Below are 22,422 nucleotides of genomic sequence, written 5' to 3'. Positions count from 1 at the left end.
TCTAAAATGGCTTTCCTCTAATTTACCGTCAATATATGAAAATATGGTTTCTCATATCTGCAGCAATACTGGATATTATCCAAACTTTACATTCACGTAAAATTTCTGCTGGTTTGTGTTGGTGGTAACGAGGACTTTTACAGTCTGCATTCATCTGATCATCAGTGAAGTTGAGAACTTCTTCTATTTAACCATTTTAATTTCTTTATCCAATAAATTTTGTTGACATGCTCTGCAAGACTGTGTACCTTATCCTTGCTGCTTTCCAACAGTCCTTTTTCAAGGGCTATATCCTTTCTAATGTATGTTTAAGATATCTCTCAGCCTGTCATATGCCTTTTAACTTTGCATACAGTATCTTATGCCATGAAAAAGGTTTAAATCTTCTACATAGGCCGGGCGCGGTGGCTCAAGCCTGTAATCCCAGCACTTTGGGAGGCCGAGACGGGCGGATCACAAGGTCATGAGATCGAGACCATCCTGGCTAACACGGTGAAACCCCGTCTCTACTAAAAATACAAAAACTAGCTGGGCGAGGTGGCGGGCGCCTGTAGTCTCAGCTACGCGGGAGGCTGAGGCAGGAGAATGGCGTAAACCCAGGAGGCGGAGCTTGCAGTGAGCTGAGATCCGGCCACTGCACTCCAGTCCGGGCGACAGAGCAAGACTCTGCCTCAAAAAAAAAAAAAAAAAATCTTCTACATAGTCCTGTCATTCTCTCTTCATGGCTTCTGGACCATGTCCTGCTTCCCAAAGACTGCCTGAACCTAAAGGCACAGAAATACTCTACATTCTCCTCTACCATCATAACAGTATTTCCTCTTACGTCTGTAACCAGTATAGAATAAACTTCTGTGTAAGGAATGAAATGGGATGCTGACTTTATTTCCAGTTGGATAACTGTCAAAGACATTAAATCTCCCCCAATGATACATCGAAAACACTTCTGCAATATAAAAAACCCATGGAATATGACCTTCTACAAAATCTCCCTTCTGATAGCTCCCTAATTAACACTCACCATGAATTTCAGAACTGTCAATGTAAAAGTAACCTACAGGATTACAATATTGAAATATTCATCTAGGATCATGTTATGGATCTCCATTTATTCAGAGTCTCTGTTCTCCATCAGTAGAGGCTAACAATTTCTTTTTGTATATAACTAAGTAAACTCACCTACACTTTCATTTTTTTCCCCTTGGTTTGATATCAGAGCTGACTTAGCCTCATGAAAGAAGTGGAACATTTTGTGTTTTTTGTTTTTTTGTTTTTAAATATACTCCAGAACAAGTTTACTAGTGGATCATTGAAAGGTTAGACTAAATCTGTGAACCCACATGTTGAAATAGAACTGTATTATTCAATTTCTCTTTCTTCAGTTAAACATTAGTTTTTTTTGTTTTTGCTTGACTAAATACAGTCTTTTATATATTCTCCCCAGGAATTCTAATTCTTTTGTTTTATCCAGAGCTATATAGCCACTTCTTAAAACATGTTCTGTGCATCAAGTCATAATTAATTTCCTCACCAACAAGGGAACACAGCCTTAATCATGAGAGAGCCACTGTGATGTTTTATTATAATATTAAATGTTAAGCATACTACCTGTGCTAATCACCATCTACCTTAAGGTACTGTTTTAAGTTAGGTTGGTTGCCTGTAATTCCAGCCACTTGAGAATGAGGTGGGAGGATCACTTGAGCATAGGAGTTTGAGACCACCCTGGGCAACATAGCAAGACCCCATTTAAAACTTTTTTTTAGTTTAAAAAAAGATACTGTTTTGGTTCCAAAATTTTTACGATTGCCAAACTGCTTTCAAGAATACACTGTTTAAAAATAACTTACATCAACTCTGAAGAACACTTATCTAACATTTACCAAGCACTTAGTATGAGTTGATCATTTTGCTAAGCACCCTATGTACATCAAGTATTTTAACTAGAGTTTTAAGAGAGTAATTTAATTTGCATTTTTCAAAGGTCACTGTGGCTGTAATGTTAACTCGAAAGGGACAAAAGAGGATGAAGTTTTAGAATTCACAGGTATCCAACCCATTGAATGTGAGGACTTTTATGCTTATTTGAGGTGGTGTATCACTAAAATTATGCATGGACTTTTTTTTTCTTAGCTCATCAGCTCTTGTTAATGTTACTGTATTGTATGTGTGGCACAAGACAATTTTTCTTCTTCCAGTGTGGCCCAGGGAAGACAAAAGTTTGGACACCTGTGTAATGACTGAAAGTCAAGGTGAAATGACTGTTTTGAACTGGGGAACGAAAAGAAGTGGATAAATTCCAAAAGTATTTAGCAGATATATCCACAGGACTTGGTGATGCAGTGGGTGAGGGAGAGCTGGATGCCTGAAATGAACTCACTGATGAGCAAGGTGTGCATTTTGTCTGAAGACATTTGCACATTCTTTACATTGTTAATACCTCTTTGCAGTATGAATTTCTCCATGTAAAGCATTCAATCTGGCTGAAGGTTTTTCTTGTGTATGCTTCACGAAGTTCTCATGATGTGTTTTTCAGTTCCATCAGGTCATATGTTCCTCTCTAAACTGGTTATTCTAGTTAGCAATTCCTCTAACCTTTTTTCAAGGTTCTTAGCTTCCTTGCATTGGGTTAGAACATGCTCCTTTAGCTCACAGGAGTTTGTTGTTACCCACCTTCTGAAGCCTACTTCTGTCAATTTGTCAAACTCATTATCCAGTTTTGTTCCCTTGCTGGTGAGGAACTGTGATCCTTTGGAGAAGAGGCATTCTGGTTTTTGGAATTTTCAGCCTTTTTGCACTGGTTTCTCCCCATCTTCGTGAATTTATCTACCTTTGGTCTTTGATGCTGGCAACCTTCAGATGGGGTTTCTGTGTGGATGTCCTTTTGTTGATGTTGATGATATTCCTTTCTGTTAGTTTTCCTTCTTACAGTCAGACCCCTCCACTGCAGGTCTGCTGGAGTTTGCTAGAGGTTCACTCAAGACCCTGTTTGCCTGGGTATCACCAGTGGAGGCTGCAGAACAGCAAAGATTGCCACCTGTTCCTTCCTCTGGAAGCTTTGTCCCACAGGGGGACCCATCAGATGCCAGCTGGAGCTCTCTGGTATGAAGTGTCTGTGGACCCCTGCTGGGAGGTGTCTCCCCATCAGGAGGCATGGGAGTCAGGGACCCACTTGAGGAGGCAGTCTGTCCCTTAGCAGAGCTCGAGCACTGTGCTGGGAGAACTGCTGCTCTCTTCAGAGCTGGCAGGCAGGAACGTTTAAGTCTGTTGAAGCTGTGCCCACAGCCACCCCTTTCCCCCACGTGCTCTGTCCCAGGGAGATGGGGGTTTTATCTGAACTTTTTTCAGAGATGCCCTGCACAGAGAGGAGGCATCTAGAGAGGCAGTCTGGCTACAGAGGCTTTGCTGAGCTGTGGAGGACTCTGCCTAGCTGGAACTTCCCCGCGGCTTTGTTTATGCTGTGAGGGGGAAACCACCTACTCAAGCTTCAGTAATGGCAGATGCCCCTCCCCCCACCAAGCTTGAGCATCCCAGGTCGACTTCAGACTGCTGTGCTGGCAGTGAGAATTTCAAGACAGTGGATCTTAGCTTGCTGGGCTCAGTGGGCATGAGCCCACTTAGCTCAATCACTTGGCTCCCCAGCTTCAGCCCCCTTAACAAGGGAGTAAGTGGTTCTGTTTCACTGGCATTCTGGGTACCACTGAGGTATCAAAACACACTCCTGCAGCTAGCTTGGTGTCTGCCCAAATGGCCACCCAGTTTTGTGCTTAAACCCAGGACCTTGGTGGCAGAGGCATCCAAGGGAATCTCCCGGCCTATGGGTTGCAAAGACCATGTGAAAAGCTTATATCTTTTCACCACATCTGCGCCAGAGTGCACCATTCCTCATGGCACAGTCCCTCATGGCTTCCCTTGGCTAGGGGAGGGAGATCCCCAACTCCTTGCACTTCCCAGGTGGTTACGCCCCACCCTGCTTCGGCTCACCCTCCATGGGCTGCACCCACTAACCAGTCCCAATGAGATGAGCCGGGTACCTCAGTTGGAAATACAGAAATCACCCACCTTCTGTGTTGATCTCACTGGGAACTACAGACCAGAGCTGTTCCTATTCGGCCATCTTGCCAGCCTCTGGCTGAAGGTTTTTCTACATTTCTTACATTTGTATGTTTTTCAACCAGTGGGACATCTCTGATTAACAGTAAGGGACTGATGATAACTAAAGGCTTGGCCACATGCACTACAATCTTAAGGTTCTTCTCCAGTATGACCTCTTTGATGATAAATTAAGGATAACTTTCTTCTGAATGCCTTCCCACATTCAAAACACTGATAGGGCCTTTGGCCAGTGTGGAGTCTTTGATGTTGAGCACAGGATGAGCTATCACTAAAAGCCTTTCCACATTCAGTACATTTATAGGGTTTCTCTCCAGTATGAATTCTTTGATGTTGCATAAGATTGGAAGTTTGGCTGAAGGCTTTCCCGCATTCATTACACTCATAAGGTTTCTCTCCTGTATGAGTTTTCTGATGTTGGGCAAGGTGTGATCTCTGTTTGAAAGCATTTCCACATTCAATACATTCATAAGGCTTCTCTCCAGTATGAATTCTCTGATGAGTAGCCAGCTGTGAACTGATTCTAAAAGCTTTTCCACATTCTTTACATTCATAGGGTTTTTCACCAGTATGAATTCTCAAATGACTAACAAGGTGTACATTCTGCCTAAAGGCTTTCCCACATTCCTTGCATTCATAAGGTTTCTCTCCAGAATGTACTCTTTGATGCTGAGTGAGTGATGCATGATGGCTAAAATCTTTCCCACATATATCACATTCATAAGGTTTCTCTCCTGTGTGAATTCTCTGATGTACAGTACGGGATGAACCAGAGCTGAAGGTTTTTCCACACACATCACATTTGTAAGGTTTCTCTCCTGTATGAATTCTCCTATGCAGAATAAGTCCTATGTGAACACTGAAGGCTTTCCCACAATCAATGCAATTAAAAGGCTTCTCTCCAGTATGATAACTCCTCCAGTGACGAATAAAAGATGTGTTATACCTAAAAGCCTTCCCACACTCAATACATTCATAGGGTCTTTTCCCAGTGTGACATCTCTGATGGCGAGCAAAAGATGAGCCATCACTGAAGGCTTTGCCACATTCTTTACATTCATAGGGTTTCTCTCCAGTATGAATTCTCTGATGCTGAGCAAGGTGTGCAGGCTGTCTGAAGGCTTTTCTACATTCCTTACATTTATATGGCTTTTCTCCAGTATGAATTCTTTGATGTTGAATAAGGTGTTCACTTTGTTTGAAGGCTTTCCTACATTCTTTACATTCAAAGAGTTTCTCTCCAGTATGTGTTCTGTGATGTTGAGCAAGGTGTTGCCTTTGCTTGAAGGCTTTTCCACATTCCTCACATTCATATGGTTTTTCACCAGTATGAATTCTAAAATGAACAGTAAGGGATGAGCTATGGGTGAAGGTTTTGTCACATTCATTACATTTAAAAAGCTTCTTTCCTACATAGACTTTCTTGTGTTTTATTACCATAGAATTTTGGGGGAAGCTTTTTTTATCTGATGTGTGATTATAAATATTCTCTTCTATGTTTTCCAGATGGATACATTTCCCAAATTTAGTATATTTGAATTCTGTTTCCTTAGTGAGGGTTTCTTTATGAGTGATTGTTTCTTTCTTGCTAAACATATTGTGACTTCCCATCTGCTTCTCAAAAAGGTCTTCCCATTTCCAATTTTCTTCAAAAGTGGAACACTCAAGTCCATAGCTTGTAATTCCCTCCATGCATGCATCATCATACATGAACTGCTTCAGAGGTAATTCCTGTGTCTCATATATAGATTCCCAATCTGAAAGATATAAAAAAAGTGAATGTTTCCTTTATCATGGCTACATCAAAGGAGACATTGTGAAAAAGGTAATTTAAAAATATTTAATAAATCTCACAAAACCTGTTATGTACAGGCATGTCAACTGGAAAATATGCAGGGAGACCCCATGAAAGACAGCTCATGAAGGAACATGGAAAAGGTGATTAAGAAAACTAAATGGGCTAGGTGTAGTGGTTCAGGCCTATAATCCCCAGCACTTTGGGAGGCTGAGGTGGATTGCTTGAGCCCAGGAGTTCAAGACCAGCCTGGGCAACATGGCAAAACACCATCTCTGCAAAAAGTACAAAAATTAGTCAAGCAGGTGGTACATGCCTGTAGTCCCAGTTACTCAGGAGGCTGAGGTCAAAGGATCACTTGAGCCCAGGAAGTTGAGGCTGCAGTGAGTCATGATTGCCCTACTGCACTCCAGCCTAGGCAGAGCGAGACCCTGTCTCAAAACAAAAACAAAAACAAAAAACAAAAACTTCAATGTAGGATGAAATCCTAGAGATGTAGTCTGCTATGGTAATATTTCATGCCTGTATTGACCTAACAGACTATAAATTAAGCTCTCTTCATCTACTGTCTTCCACTTGTAATTGGTTTTCATATACAGTAATGTTAACTTTGTTTAAATACCAATATCGTATCACTACCGCTGCTGAAAACTCTAGAGATCTCTAGTAACCACATACCCTATGGTTTGTGATTATCTTAGGATTTAGGTGAAATCCTATGGTTATCTTTTCATAATCAGAAAATGGTGTTCCAATGAAATCATCTACATGTTTTGATAAAGTGAACTTTTCAATTCTCAGAGTTCCCTGAACTTTAATCTGCATATTAAGAGATTTTTTCCATTCATCTTACTTTCAACAGCCTGGTAAAATTATCACTTCTTAGACCACCATTTTATTTAAAAAAAAAAAAAAGAGAGAGAGAGAGGGTTTCACTCAGTTGTCTGGGCTGGAATGCAGTGGCAGGACCATAGCTCACTAATTCCTGGGCTTAAGCAATCTTTCTACCTTCTTTCGAGTAGCTAGGATTACAGGTGTTAGCCACTGCACTCACCACCTTAAGCCACTGCTTAACACGGTTTTATCATTTCCCCTTTTGAAGAAATGAATTTTATAATGATATGTAGGTTGATACCACTATTAATCACATTCTTATTTACTACCATGAGTAACTTTCTTAACTGCTGACCTAGAATATAAGTTTAGAGAAGGAATAAATGTCCTTTAAAAATTATTGCAACATTGGTCAGGCACAATGGCTCACGCCTGTAATCCCAGAACTTTGGGAGGCTAAGGCAGACATATCACCTGAGGTCAGAAGTTAAAGACCAGCCTGGCCAACGTGGTGTAACCCCATCTCTAGTGAAATCACAAAATTAGCGGGACATGGTGTCATCTGCCTGTAATCCCAGCTACCTGGAAGGCTAAAGCAGGAGAATCACTTGAATCCAGGAGGCATAGGTTGCAGTGAACCAAGACTGCGCCATTGCACTCCAGCCTGGGCAACAAGAATGAAACTCCATCTCAACCAAAAGAAAAAAGAAAAAAAGAAAAAAATATTGCTACATCACTTACCATAGATAGAAGAAATTTGGGCATATATAAAAAGTTATCAGTAAAATATAAAGAAATTTATATTGAAGAGGTGATACTGAGAGAAAACCTGAGGGAAAAGGTGCTTTCAAGAAAAGGCAAAGGAAGTACTTTCTTTTTCTATGTCATCCATAGGAAATCATTGACTAATCCAATATTTCCTAAGCAATTATACATTATGCACTAAGCATTTGTCATATCAAAGTAATGAAGGAATTGTTCTTGAAAAGTTTAGAAATTAGGAAGACAAGACCAATAAAAAAAAAGTAATTTAAGATAATATAAAACATAATCAAGTGTGAGCCCATGTGGTAAAGATTAAATTGTTACAAAAGTTCAGAGATGGGAGAGATCAAATCCACTAGAGCAGTTAAGAAAGGTTTTGAGGTATTAACAAGCTTTGTAGTCCAGGTCTTCATGGTATCAGGAATATCCAGTGTCCTGAATAACTTGGGTTGCTATAACAAAACAGTCTTGTGTCGCTTAATGATGGGGACATGCTCTGAGAAATGCATCATTACGGATGGGCAATTACAGAGCATACTTACACAAATCTTGATGGTGTAGCCTACTGCACACTTAGCCTATATGGCCTACTGCTCCTGGTTTACAAGCCTGTGCAACATGTTACCGTACTGAATACTACAGGCAATTGAAGCACAATGGTATTTTTGTATCTAAACATATACAAACATAAAGAAGGTAAAGTATGATATGAGGACATTTTATATACATATTTTTTGAGACAGGGTCCCCTCTGTCACCAGGCTGGTGTACAATGGTATGATCACGGCTCACTGCATCCTCAAACTCCTGGGCTCAAGTGATCCTCCTGCCTAGCTTCCTGAGTAGCTGGGAGTACCAAGTGCATGCCACCACGCCCAGCGAAATTTTTATTTTTAGTAGAGATGAGGTCTTGCTGTTGCCCAGGCTGGTCTGGAACTCCTATTGAGGCAATCCTCCCACCTCAACCTCTCGAAGTACTGCGATTATAGGCATGAGCCACCATGCCAAGAAATAGAAGAGATTTTTTTTTTTTGAGACGGAGTCTCACTCTGTTGCCCAGGCTGGAGTGCAGTGGCATGATCTCGGCTCACTGCAAGTTCCACCTCCCGGGTTCATGCCACTCTCCTGCCTTAGCCTCCCGAGTATCTGGGACTACAGGCGCCCGCCCCCACACCTGGCTAATTTTTTGGTATTTATTTATTTATTTATTTATTTATTTATTTATTTATTTATTTTTGAGACAGAGTCTCGCTCCGTCATCCAGGCTGGAGTGCAGTGGCCAGATCTCAGCTCACTGCAAGCTCCACCTCCCGGGTCTACGCCATTCTCCTGCCTCAGCCTCCCGAGTAGCTGGGACTACAGGCGTCCGCCACCTCGCCCGGCTAGTTTTTTGTATTTTTTAGTAGAGACGGGGTTTCACCGTGTTAGCCAGGATGGTCTCGATCTCCTGACCTTGTGATCCGCCTGTCTCGGCCTCCCAAAGTGCTGGGATTATGGACGTGAGTCACCACACCCAGCCAGAAGAGACTTTTTTAAAGTTACACCTGTATAGGGCAGCTCCATCATAATCTTATGTGACTGTCTTAATATGCAGTCCATAACGGATAGATACATTGTTTATGTGGCCCATGACTGTACCATATACTGGGTAGCTTATTGAGATGTGGTTTGGCTGTGTCCCCACACAAATCTCACCTTGAATTGTAGTAATACCCACATGTCAAGGGTGGGGCCAGGTGGAGATAATTCAATCATAGGGGCAGTTTCCCCCATACTATTCTTGTAGTAGTGAATAAGTCTCACAAGATCTGATGGTTTTGTAAATGGGAGTTCCCCTGCACAAGCTTCCTCCTGACTGCCACCATGTAAGAAGTGACTTTGCTCCTCCTTTGCTTTCTGCCATGACTGTCAGAGCTCCCCAGCCATGTGGCACTATAAGTCAATTAAGACTCTTTCCTTTATAAACTACCCAGTCTCAGGTATGTCTTTATTAGCAGCTTGAGAACAGACTAATACACTTACAAACAACACTTATAACTAAACAGACTAATATACTTATAAAAAATTAGCTGGGCATGGCTAATTTATTTCTCACAGATCTGCAGACTGGGAAATCCAAGATCAAGGCCCAGGCAGATTTGGCATGGGCTGGCTTTCTCACAGATGGTCCCTTCTTCCTGTTTCCCCACACAGTGGAAGGGGCAAGGAAGCTCCTTCGGGCCTTTGATAAAGGTAATAATCCCATTCATGAGCCGTCATGACCTAATCACCTTCCAAGGTCCCCACCTACCATTATCACCCTAGAGAAGATAATTTCAACATGAATTTCAGGGGCACACAAACATTCAGACCCATGCTTCAAGACTTGAGGCAAAGTGGGGTTAATGAACTAATCACCTATAATTTTTCCTACATAGATAGACTGAAGATAACAATACTAGAAAATGACACAGAAAGCTGAGTCCATCATCTCCTGTTTTCTCACATTTTACTTTTTTTGTCACATGAAGATTGTCTTCAACTCCAATTTCCTACAGAGAGCCATGGTTGTTCCTAATTTTCTGGCTTTTTTAAACAGACACTAAGATATCTTATGCATACAATAATACTTATATCTACGCATTGACTCAGCATCCCACCAGACTTATAGCTTCTTCCTTTTCCCTTCTTCTCCTTGTTCTTCACAGGGCCAATTATTAGGAAAGTTCTTTTCTGTTTCTCTATTTAAGGCAGATGGCATCTTCATACAAAACCAAAGTATAAAGTGCATCCAAGCAGGGTCTATTTCCCTTCTGATGTGTGGGTATAGTCATCCCTCCTTATCCACAGTGGATACATTTCAAGACCCAGTGGATGCCTGAAACCTGGAATAATACTGAACCCTATATTCACTACACGCAACAGATCTGAAAAGCTAGATGAGACTAAGAGACTAACAGGCAGGTAGGGCATACAGCATGGATGTGCTAGACAAAGGGATGATTCATGATCTGGGCAGTACAGAACAGAAAGGTTCAAGACTTCATCATACAACTCAGAATGGTGCACAATTTAAAACATATAAATTATTTATTTCTGGAATTTTCCATTTAATATTTTTGGACAGTGGTGGACTGTGGGTAACAAACTGCAGAAGACAAAACCTTTAATAGGGGGACTATTGTATTTGGAGGACACAGACTGTTTAGGATCCAAATTATTCCAAAATGTAAAGATCAAACACTGTTACATAAGGGAAAGGATAATGTTTTAAGGTATAATTGTAAGGGCATATATTGATATGCCCTTGTCTTTTGGAACTTTAATTTCAATGGGAGAGGCAGAATATAAGCATTGAGCAATAAACAAGTTAATTGCAGGCTTTCCTGAGTATTAGGAAGAAAATAAACAGTGGCTTGTTGGACAGTTATGGGTTGGGATGGTGAAATGTTCATTACATAAGGTGGTTAGGGAAGGCCTCTGATGAGATGATTTTTTAGCTCTGACTTGATATTCAGGATAGACAGACCCAAGAGAGGAGCATTCTGGGTAGAGGAAACTGGAAATGCAAATGCCTGAGTCAGTAAAAAGCTACGTGAGTTCAGAAAAGTTGACCCATGGGCTAGATGAATACTCATTCAATATGACATCTGTAAAACACAGGTGGAGCAGGCAAAAGAATGATACTTCCTGTGACTCAGAGGCAATCAGATTTGGAATTACCTCTGGACCCAGCTAGTCTCCCAAGGCTCTTGAGAGACTCAGTAGCTTGGTATACCTGTAACTCATTTGAAACATACCCTCGGTATCTCACATAATTTAGCAAATTGTGGACTAAAGTATAATGAAAAAGCTAAAAAGTAATAAAGAATGACTTTATAGAAGTAGGAGGGAGCTGATCAGGAAGAGGCTAACAGGGTTTAGATTTTTCCTATCTGCTACAGGAAAGGAATGAAAGAACAGAAGGGTACATTATAATTTGTAAGCAGTACCTAATTCAAGAGTTAAGAAAAGATTTAAGAAACACAGAAGTTTATATAAGTCTGTATGGCAAAGCGAAAGGGGATGGTAAGGAGCTGGATAAAGATTTTTGCAAGACAAAAATCTTAAGAGATTTAAGATTCTCTAATCTCTAGAGAATCTTAGTTCTTAGAGAGAAAACAGTCAAGTAGAAGAGAAGATATTTGAGGGGCCCATGTTAAGCATAAAGTTTCAGTTTTCTCCCCAGGCCTGTAAGGCTGATGTAGAGTTTCTGAGATGCGTAAGTGAGAAGGTGTCACCTCTAAAAATGGCTGAGCCATGATGTCAAAAAGATTCCCCTCTCTGGTTCTTCCACACTCACCTGAGAATGGGCTTCTTGTCATCTCACTCGTCATTTCCCAAGGCTCTCTCCCTTGCTCCAATAAGGAGATCACATACGGCTTAGAAATACAAAGACCTACATAAAAAAAAGAGACATGAAAATTGGTCATGTTTTGGGTTATTTCAGAACTATAAGCCAGTTCCTTAATTCTGGTAGAATGATATAGTAGGAATACTAGGTAAGAGATAAAGCACATCTGAAGGACAGACTACATAAAACTCTGGAATAGCCTAGTAAGACTGCTAACAGTTAACTCTGAGAACTATTTTATAAGGGGCTTGAGGGCAGAAATTTAGTCCAACATTTTCTGAATATTATCACACAGTAGTGAATGAGGTATTTTAAAAGGTCCCTAGAAAGAGTTTGAAGTTTTGAGATAATTGCCTGCTTTAGAAAAAAATACTCTTTAGGGGAATATGACAGAATCCAGAGGCTACAATGTTTTATTTACAGTACACAGAAAAAATTCAAAATTACTTGACATAAGGAAAAAGTGAATCATGCCCATTAGAAAAAGCAAGCAATAGGCCGGGCACCGTGGCTCACGCCTGTAATCCCAGCACTTTGGGAGGCCGAGGCGGGCGAATCACAAGGTCAGGAGATCAAGACCACGGTGAAACCCCGTCTCTATTAAAAATACAAAATATTAGCCGGGTGCGGTGGCGGGCGCCTGTAGTCCCAGCTACTCAGGAGGCTGAGGCAGGAGAATGGCGTGAACCCGGGAGGCGGAGCTTGCAGTGAGCCGGGATTGCATCACTGCACTCCAGCCTGGGCAACAGAGCGAGACTCCGCCTCAAAAAAAAAAAAAAGAAGGCCGGGCGCGGTGGCTCAAGCCTGTAATCCCAGCACTTTGGGAGGCCGAGATGGGCGGATCACGAGGTCAAGAGATCGAGACCATCCTGGCTAACACGGTAAAACCCCATCTCTACTAAAAATACAAAAAATTAGCCGGGCGAGGTGGTGGCGCCTGTGGTCCCAGCTACTCGGGAGGCTGAGGCAGGAGAATGGCGGGAACCCGGGAGGCGAAGGTTGCAGTGAGCTGAGATCCGGCCACTGCACTCCAGCCTGGGCGACAGAGTGAGACTCCGTCTCAAAAAAAAAAAACAAAAAAAAAAAAAAAAAAGGAAAAAGCAAGCAATAGACGCTCACACCGCAATAACAAAGAAGAAATAGCATACGATCTTAAAACAGCTATTATTATATCAATACTTAAGAATATAAAGGCAAATATACTTGTAATGAATGCACACACAGGAAATCTCAGAAAAGAAACTATAAGAAGAACCAAATAAATATTATATAACTTCAAAAATATAACATCTGAAACTTAAAAATTCACTAGATGCACCTAACCAAACACTGAGGGTAAGGATAGAGTCAGGGAATTTGACTATGAATCAACAGAAATTATCCAATCTGAGCTGGGCACAGTGGCTCGTGCCTGTAATCCCAGCACTTTGGAAGGCTGAGGTGGGCGGATCACCTGAGGTCAGGAGTTCGAGACCAACCTGGGCAACATGGTGAAACCCTGTCTCTGCTAAAAATAAAAAAATTAGGCCGGGCACAGTGGCTCACACCTGTAATCCCAGCACTTTGGAAGGCTGAAGCAGGTGGATCACGAGGTCAGGAGATCAAGACCATCCTGGCTAACATAGTGAAACCCTATCTCTACTAAAAAAATACAAAAAAATTAGCCGGGCATGGTGGCAGGCACCTGTAGTCCCAGCTACATGGGAGGCTGAGGCAGAAGAATGGTGTGAACCCGGCAGGCAGAGCTTGCAGTGAGCTGAGATGGAGCCACTGCACTCCAGCCTGGGCGACAGAGTGAGACTCTGTCTCAAAAAAAAAAAAAAGAAAAAAAAAATGAGCCGGGTATGGTGGTGGGTGCCTGTAATCCCAGCTACCTGGGAGGCTAAGGCAGGAGAATTGCTTGAACCTGGGAGGTGGTGGGCCAAGATTGCACCACTGCACTCCAGCCTGGGCAACAGAGCATGACTGTCTTAAAAAAAAAAAAAAAGAGAGAGAAAGAGAAATTAAAACAGAGAACAAAGATTTTTAAAAGTGAAACAATCCTTAGTTACCTAGGGCACAATATCAAACAATCTAACATAGGTGTAACTGAAGTCCCAAAACAGAAAAGAACAGAAAAAAAGATTTGAAGAAATAACGGCTAAAAATTTCTCAAATTTGGTTTAAGATATAAATTTAGTTTCAAGAAGCTCAATGAACCACAAGCATAATCAAAAGGGCTTCTAGAGAACAGAAAGCTAATCTAGCCAATGAGGTGGCCCCAGTGCTTAGAAGGGCCATATGAATTTCCCTAACTGTAAGCAATCTGAAGCCATTTTCAGTTTGTGTCTTCAGTTTGTTACTTATCACAAGTTAATATAAAGATACAGATTTTAAAAGTGATATTCTGAATTTATAGTAATCTAGCTATATATTCTTTGTGAACCTTGTTGTTGTCTAGAGGTGATAATAATTCTGCAGGAGAGAGAGAACAAGGAAACCCAGGAGACTGGTGAGATTCACATTGTGTCCTGTGTTCCCAATTGCCTTAAGGGTGTACGCATGGAATATCTGATATTCACCAAATTCACTAACTCTAAATCTCAAGTTTTCTTCTGTCCCTCAACATCCTCTGTTTCTCAGATTCCATTCCCAGATTCCATTCTGACCTACATATAATAAAAACAAATTTAATAATATACAAAAACATAAAAGTTCCTTAAAGGTAGATTATGCAGGAGGGAAATGATCCTCACCAAGTGATACCAGGCTCTGATAGTTCTCCAACATCATACTCCTGTATAAATGCTTCTGAGCAGGGTTCATCCATTGCCATTCTTCCTGGGAAAAATCTATTGCCACATCCTTGAATGTCACTAAGTCCTGAAGTGACAAATATATTCTTAACCGACCAATACTCATGTCCAAAGATAACTCTGAGTTGATCCAAGATGTCTCTACTTTATGTGAGAAATAACTCATAGAAGAGAAAAAACAAAAATATGAAGATCCAAGTCAAAATAGTACTTATGGAAGTGTTTAACTGCATTGGGTACAATGGTGCCAACCAATTCCGAACATAGGGAAATGTGGGTGCATAACTACAAGGCAGTGAAGAGGGCTTCAAGGAAGAACACATACCTGTGTTGAATCTTCAAAAGCATAAAAGGAATATCTAAATTGATATTTTTCAAATGATACTCCATGGGATCCAAGTTTTATTGGCAGGGACAGGAGAAAGGCATTGAACTAATGTGGCTGATTTTTTTTTTCTTAAATAATAAAAACATCTTTAATAATGCAATTTTCTTATGTCTGCATCACTGAATACTGTGTTTTCCACCAACGGTTCGTAAACCCACAGTTGCAAAACAAAATGAAATTGAAGTTATAACTTTTAAATGTTCTTAGAGAAAAATTAATGACCAGTTATAATCACCAGCAGGTTGTAAGAAATTTTAAAAGTTATTGTGGGCATTTTTCACCTTCAGATTTATTTCCATTGAAAATGAGTATCTTCTTAATCTTAGTGCCTGATCTGCAAAGTTATCAAAAATATAACTAAATAAAGACAAGGTTAGGAGCACAACATTTTAATTTGCTTAAACAGTAATCTCTGTATCATGTCTTTGCTCTAAAGATTAGTGTTTAAAAGCAAATTTTAAACAGATATTCAATGTAGGGGACTTCAGAAGATATACATACCTTTAGAAAAATGTTTAATAAATTTTTCATATAAAAGAAATACAAAATTGTTTAAGTTTCTCTGTGAACTCTCAGTTTTGCTGAATTCTAGTTTTCACCTTCTAGTAAGTTGAGAACTAAGAACCATCATTTCACATATTCTTATAAATGAGATGAATTCCTCAATGCAAGCAAAAGGTGCTCACATTCTTTCCAATATTTAGGATAATTCTGGTGACTATTAAGGACAGAGGAGCTTTGGCTGTTCCCACAGGAAAAAAAAAAAAAATGATCGCTTTTGATCCTGGTACTCATGGTTAATAATCTGGTATATATACCACCAGAATTTTACCAATATCGATGAAATAACTTTATATATATATATACACACACACGTATATGTAGTGATGTTTTTAACTGATAATGCTATAACCAACGAAGTAAATCCCAACGGATAGCATCTGAAGAGCTTGTAATTCTTTTTTTCTTTTTAAGGAAAAAACCATTTATTGCAAGGTATCAGATAATTTATGAAATTTCCAGGAGGATTAAGACTGAATAAGTGACTAAATTAAGACTAAATAAAATAAATGAGAAAAATAGGCAAATATCTCGTTCAGAAGATTTTCAAATGATTTATGTTTGCCCTTAAGGAGGTAGAACATAATTTCCCACTCCTGGAGTGTAGATTGTGCATAGTGACTTCCTTACAAACAGTACAGTACAGAAAAGTGAGGGAAAAAAGAGTCACCTTATTATACAGAAATCTGACAAACACTACCTCAAAGTTAATTAACATCGATTAACATCAACAGTAATAAATCATGTTGACAGTGTACACCCCTGATTTGATGTGATGAAAAAGGAAATTTACTTCTGCAATCTTCCTCCCCAAAACACAGTACCCTATTCTAATCATGAAAAAACATATTTGAGACATTCTACAAAATAACTGAGTATTCCTCAAAGTTGACAAGGTCATCAATAAGCAAAGTATGAAAAACTATCACAACTAAGAGGAGTCTTAGGAAATATGGCTACTAAATGTAATGTAATTTCCTAGATAGTATCCTGGAACAGAAAAAAGACATTAGATAAAACCTGGCCAGGTGCATTGGCTTACACTTATGATCCCAGCACTTTGGGAGGCCAAGGCTGGTGGATACACTTGAGGCTAAGAGCTCAAAACCAGCCTACATAGCATGGCAAGGACAATATAGCAAAACCCCACCCCTACCAAAAATACAAAAATTGGCTGTGCACAGTGGTGCATGCCTATAATCCCAGCTACTCGAGTGGCTGAGGCATGAGAATTGCTTGAACTGGAGAGGTAGGTTATAGTGAGCTATGATCCTGCCACTGCACTCCAGCCTGGGTAACAGAGTGAAACTGTGTCTCAAAAAAAAGAAAAAAAAAAAAAATTAAAAAGTTGAAACAATGAAAGAAAATCTAAACTAAGCACTTAGTTTTAGTTACTAATAACATATCAATATTGGTTCATTAATTTTAACAACAGTACCACACTAATGTAAAATGTTAATAGGGGAAGCTTAGTGTGGTATAAGATTTCTCTATACTATCACCGCAATTTTTCTACAAATATAAAACTATTCTAAAAAATAAAATTTATCTTTTAAGTAAACCTTCTCAAGAGGAGGACATCAAAACTTCAAATTATCCTTTAAAAATATATAAAGTCTAGCACTAAACCCAAAATGAGGCATTTAAGACAAAAATCAAGATAATTTTCAAAATATCAGAAAATAGAAACACATAAGAGATTCAGATAATGGAATTATCCAACAAGGCTATCAAAATATTATGATAATATTTTTAAGGAGTTAAAAGGAAAGGTAGTGAATTCAGGAAGAAAATAGAAAATTACAAATTAAATAGAAATTCTAGAACTAAGTATTCTATAACAGAAGTTAAAAATTCCATTATGGGCTTAACGGGAGATTAGAGAGTTAAAGAGAGAATTAAAGCATAAATGACATGTAAAACAGTGTGAAAAATAATTAACATGTATATAATTGTAATCTTAGAAACAGGAAAGTTTCAGAGTATTTAAAAAGACAGTGGTTGAAAAATTTCCAAATTGATGAAAGACACCAAGCTACCCTGAACACTGACTTAAAACAAAAATAGTGAATAATGTTCACAGTCTATCAAAGAAGCATGTGTGTGTGCATTTCAGGTGATGGGGTTAATGGACTGCATCTTTATCATCTATAGTAGTAGGTTACTAGATAATTTCTAAAACTAAAATAATCAAGAAACAGTGTATGGAACATTATTCAGAAGTATGAGGTTAAATATCAAAACTAAAGACAGTAAGTAGTATTGTGGAGATACCAACTTACTTCTAGAGAGTAAATGGGAGGGGAATAATTCTGTTGTGTTAAATGGTGCCTGTGACTTCAGGTAGAATTTTAATGACAACATCAGGCACACAAACCATAAAAGGTCCGTATCTTTGGAAAATTATGTTGGATAATTCACAAAATGGTTTTAATGCTGAGGAAGACACAGATGCCCAGAATCCATGTAAATATTTTTTAATAGCTCATGAACTCTGACAGCGCAAGTGTTTTGAAAAAGCAGTGTTTCAAAATTAATTTAACATAACTTTTGATATAAAGCATATAATTAAATTAATTAAGCACTAATTATGGACATCTGACACTCGTGTATGTCATGAAAACACATTTTCCACTTAGAAAAAATGTGAAGGGGAATTTCACAGTGGGAGAATTAAGGGTTCCTTTTGTATACATGGTTCCTTATACATGTGCAATATAATATTTAAAAATTAAAAAATTAAAAGCAGAAATTCAAGTAAAACTGAGTGTAGTACAGCAACAGAACCAACTATACACAGTAGTTTAGTGCATGGTATAGGTGGCATTTCAAATTAGTGAGAATGAGATGAATAATTCAGTTAATGCCATTGTGCCAACTTGAAAAAATAAATCTCTGCCTCACTTATTATAAATTATACATTTAATGTAAAAATTTAATGTAAATTAAACATAAAAAGTGAATGTAATTTCAGCCCTACCATGATAGAAAACCACAAAAATCAAGTCTAAGCTTACCAGAAACTTAACTGTGAAGGATAAAACAAATCTTAGAAGAAAAATAGGACCTAAAGGTAGACAAAAATTTCATCAACAGGACACAAAACACCATTAACTTTGAAGGGAAGAAAGTATTTATGTATACACACAGAGGCATAAAACATAGCTGTGAATGAGATACAAGCTGAGAATAACTTCTTAAAAGAACTGGGAGGTAAGGGTGATACTTGTTTTTAAATTCTGTACCATGTGAACATCTCACCTATTTAAATTTATAAAATTTGCAAAAATTAAGTAGAATAAGATTTTTTCAGGTGAACAAATGAGGCTGGTAACTAATACTTAAAATGTAAAGAAAATCTTTTAAAGAATTTACCTCAAGGACATACTCAGAGAGTTGGACAAAAATTCAGGTAGATGCATCCTCTATATAGGAGAGGCACTGGATGCGCATTTAACCTGGAACCCAACTCACTAGTACTAAGATATCCACAGATATATTCCATACAACATAAATCAAGTCTTTTCACAAGACTCAGCACTAAATTTAAAATGTACACAAGGTGGGAAGAGGAATCTCACAGGGGCCTCCATGACTTTTTATACTAAGCTATTACTCACTCATTAGGTAATTAAAGACAGTGGCCTCTGAGAGAAGTGGGAACTAGGCTCTTGGACTGTTAATCAGGGAATTTTCAAAAGAAAAGAAGCATTGCAAAGTACTAAACAGCAAGACTGCCTTTCATGAAGAGAAAGAAAATATCAACTAACCTGGGGCATGACTTTTACTACTTCAACATTCATTTTTGCCTTCTCTTCTGGTCTTTCTCTTGAAGAGCAGTGTCTTGGGAAGGCAAGGCTGAAGGAAGGGAAAGGTTAGTGAGAGATGAGGCCTTTGCTGCACTCCCAGAATCACTAGCCTAAAACTGTCTTCTTCTTCCCAGCTTTGGTTGATCCCATAACTGGGTATGAGCAACCTATGGCCACTGAAGCACTGTAACTCATAACTGGTTTTTTGTTGTTGTTGTTTTTTTTTCATGCTTGAGGTCCTAAATTTAATCTTTTTCAAAGACCTACCTTCCCATTCAGATGTATTAGGAACTCTGAGTAGATTAGATTATCTTGCTTTATTTTTGAAATAATCCTACAAAGTAGTCATTTCCTCTATTTTTACAGGTAAAGGGGAGTCATTCTCTTCTTGGGTCTCTTGCTTCATGCTTTGAAAGTCTACTCTTTGAAAATCTGGCTCTTTTTTGGGCCAGATGGATGGGGTTTTTGGGAAAAAACAAAAGAAAAAGGAAAATCTGACTCTCAAATGCCACTAGAGGCCAGGGTTATCCTCCTCCTTCACTCAACCCCCACCACTGCACCCCTGCCCTGCTCCCTGGCAATGTTTCACTTTCCTCACCCTGAAACGATGGAACCTTTAGTACTCAATTCTGCCACTTTCACTCTCACCTCTGTCCCAGACCCTTGATTACCCTCCTGTCACACAGAACTGAGGGTGCCTCCTGCTTCAGTTAGGAGTTTCAGTCACCCCAGCTTTTGCTTCTTACTGAAACTCGGACTGTGCACAGGAATTCTATTCCATGTTTCCTATCCCGGCAACACACAATTCCAAACAGTCACACTCATAAACAATCCAATCCTATCAATCTTCCAAGTAGTCTCCCCACACACAGCAGTCATACAGGGCCACAATTACAGGTATACAGGGTGACATACAAACACTAACAAGTTTCCTGGTCACACAGAGGACACAATCACAAGCACCCCAAAACAAGCACATATACACAGTCACATTTCCATTGTCTTAGGATATGAATATAAGCACACACCGGGACTCACCAACACCTTCACACATACCCCTAATCTTACTTCTCTCACACACACAGCTCACTGTAGCCTATCTCCGTCTCACTCACACATTCATGCTTCACAACCTCACAGAGGTTATATTTGTAAAGCCTTTTGGATAACACACCATGGTTCACATAGTTTCTTTCTCACCCAGCCACATCACTAGTCTTTCCCTCTTTCACACATACAAACATGATGTTCTCTCGTACATACACATTCAATGGTATCTTTCAAAGAGGCCTCAATTACTCAAATACACCAGTATCTCACAGAGACACACAAACACACTCTGATCTCTCACATTCCAACTGCTTTATCTCATGCACACAAAATACATACTGGTCGCTGTCACTCCAATCTTTTTCATACTGTGATACACCATCTCACTACCTACCAGGCCAGACAGAGACATACTCTAGTCTCTCACACACTCACACCAACATACCCCATTCTCTCCCAATCTAGTCTCTTGCTTTTACTCAGACACACACATGATCTTTCTCAGACTCCAGGGAGCCTCATATTGTTAATCTTTCACACAGGCACATCTATTTCTCTCACACATTGATATACCCTGGCTCGCACTCTGGATTCTCACAATCCAGTCCCTGATAACACACTCAGCTGACAAAGAGGAAAAACAAACTGTTTCTCTTACTCTACTCTCACAACACAAAACAGTTCTAAGACCAGATGTGTGGGGTCTTCACACACACACACACACCAGGCAAGCAATAAATTCTTCAATGAATACTAGGTGGGTGACCTCTAGGGCAACCCAATTCTGACACTATTTACTTGGAGATAGCATAAGATCCCATACATTGAGGGCTCAGTCCTACAAAATTGCTCCCCACTTCCAATGCCAATTGCAAGCCCCAGGTGCTTCTGATTGGCTATAAATCGGGGTTCCTATGAACCCCTCCTTGCATTCAATTAATTTGCTAGGGCAGCTCACAGAACCTAGGGAAACACGTTTATAATCATAAAGAATATTACAAAAGATACAGGTGAAGAAATGCATAGGAAAAGGTTATGTAGGAAGGGGCGCATCCTACAGGAGACTCCAGTATCCAGCTATCTGGAAGTCTGATGAACTCAGTCCCTCTGGGTTTTTAGGAAAGCTTCATTACATGACTTAGGCATGGCTGGTTAAATCACTGACCACTGACGATCAGTTTAACCTGTGGCTCCCTTTCCTCTCCCTGGAGACTGAGGATGGGACTGATAATCCCAACCCCCTAATCCTGCCTAGGTTGTTCTGATGACCAGCCCTTACCATGATCTCCCTACAGGCTGCCAGCCCACCAATCATTAGCATGCAAAAAGACACTTAATACTTTGGAGATTGCAAGGATCTTGGAAGTTGTATGCCAGGAAACGTACCTTTGATGGCCTCCCTCCCTCTCACAAACTGATACCAACATACCCTAGTCTCACTCTACTTTGATGGCCTCCCTCTCTCTCACAAACAAATACCAACACACCCTAGTCTCACTCTTTAGACTCTCACAGTTCAGTCTTTCTCTCTCACACACACGCCAGCCTCTCAAGGAGCCTCACATGACTGGTCTTTCACACACAGCCACATGCTCCTCTGTCTCACACTCGCTGGTGTCACGCTGTGTAGAGAACACTCACGCTGTGAGAGAGACTCACACACACGAACACACCCTGGTCTCACACTCTGGTCTCAGTCTGTCAGACACATGCAAAACCACGGCCTCACACACTGACGGGTCTTTCACCCAAAACACCCATTTCTCCCACTCACTGGTCTCCCTTCACACATGAACACACCAGTCTCACACTCTGGCCTCGTACGGTCTTGTCTCGCATACGTGGCGATTCTTCTCTCTCTCTCACACACACACACACGGGCCTGTCATTGAGCCTCACACACCGACCGACCGGCCTTTCACACACAGACACACGTCCATCTC

General features: G+C 40.0%; 1 protein-coding gene across 3 annotated transcripts in view; it reads right to left on the bottom strand.

Annotated features, from left to right (window-relative positions):
- Nucleotides 1-1,291: 1,291 nt before the first annotated feature.
- The window catches only part of ZNF471 (zinc finger protein 471), a 21,848-nt gene continuing 717 nt past the window's right edge, over nt 1,292-22,422 (bottom strand). Inside the window, exons 1-5 of one of the 3 annotated variants that reach the window (XM_023184344.2) lie at nt 19,697-22,377; nt 19,391-19,478; nt 14,612-14,738; nt 11,826-11,921; nt 4,243-5,867 (exon numbers count right to left, since the gene is read on the bottom strand). In XM_023184344.2, the coding sequence (XP_023040112.2) occupies nt 4,243-5,867; nt 11,826-11,921; nt 14,612-14,738; nt 19,391-19,478; nt 19,697-19,704 (1,944 nt within the window). In that variant the 5' untranslated portion in view covers nt 19,705-22,377. Of the gene's footprint in view, nt 5,868-11,825; nt 11,922-14,611; nt 15,087-19,390; nt 19,479-19,696; nt 22,378-22,422 lie in introns of those variants that run through there. The other 2 variants (XM_023184345.2, XM_023184343.2) reach the window with 2 other exon arrangements.

This window comes from Piliocolobus tephrosceles, chromosome 21, assembly GCF_002776525.5.
Source record: "Piliocolobus tephrosceles isolate RC106 chromosome 21, ASM277652v3, whole genome shotgun sequence".
Classification (NCBI taxonomy): Eukaryota; Metazoa; Chordata; class Mammalia; order Primates; family Cercopithecidae; genus Piliocolobus; species Piliocolobus tephrosceles.
This window is presented reverse-complemented; position numbering and strand designations above follow the sequence as displayed.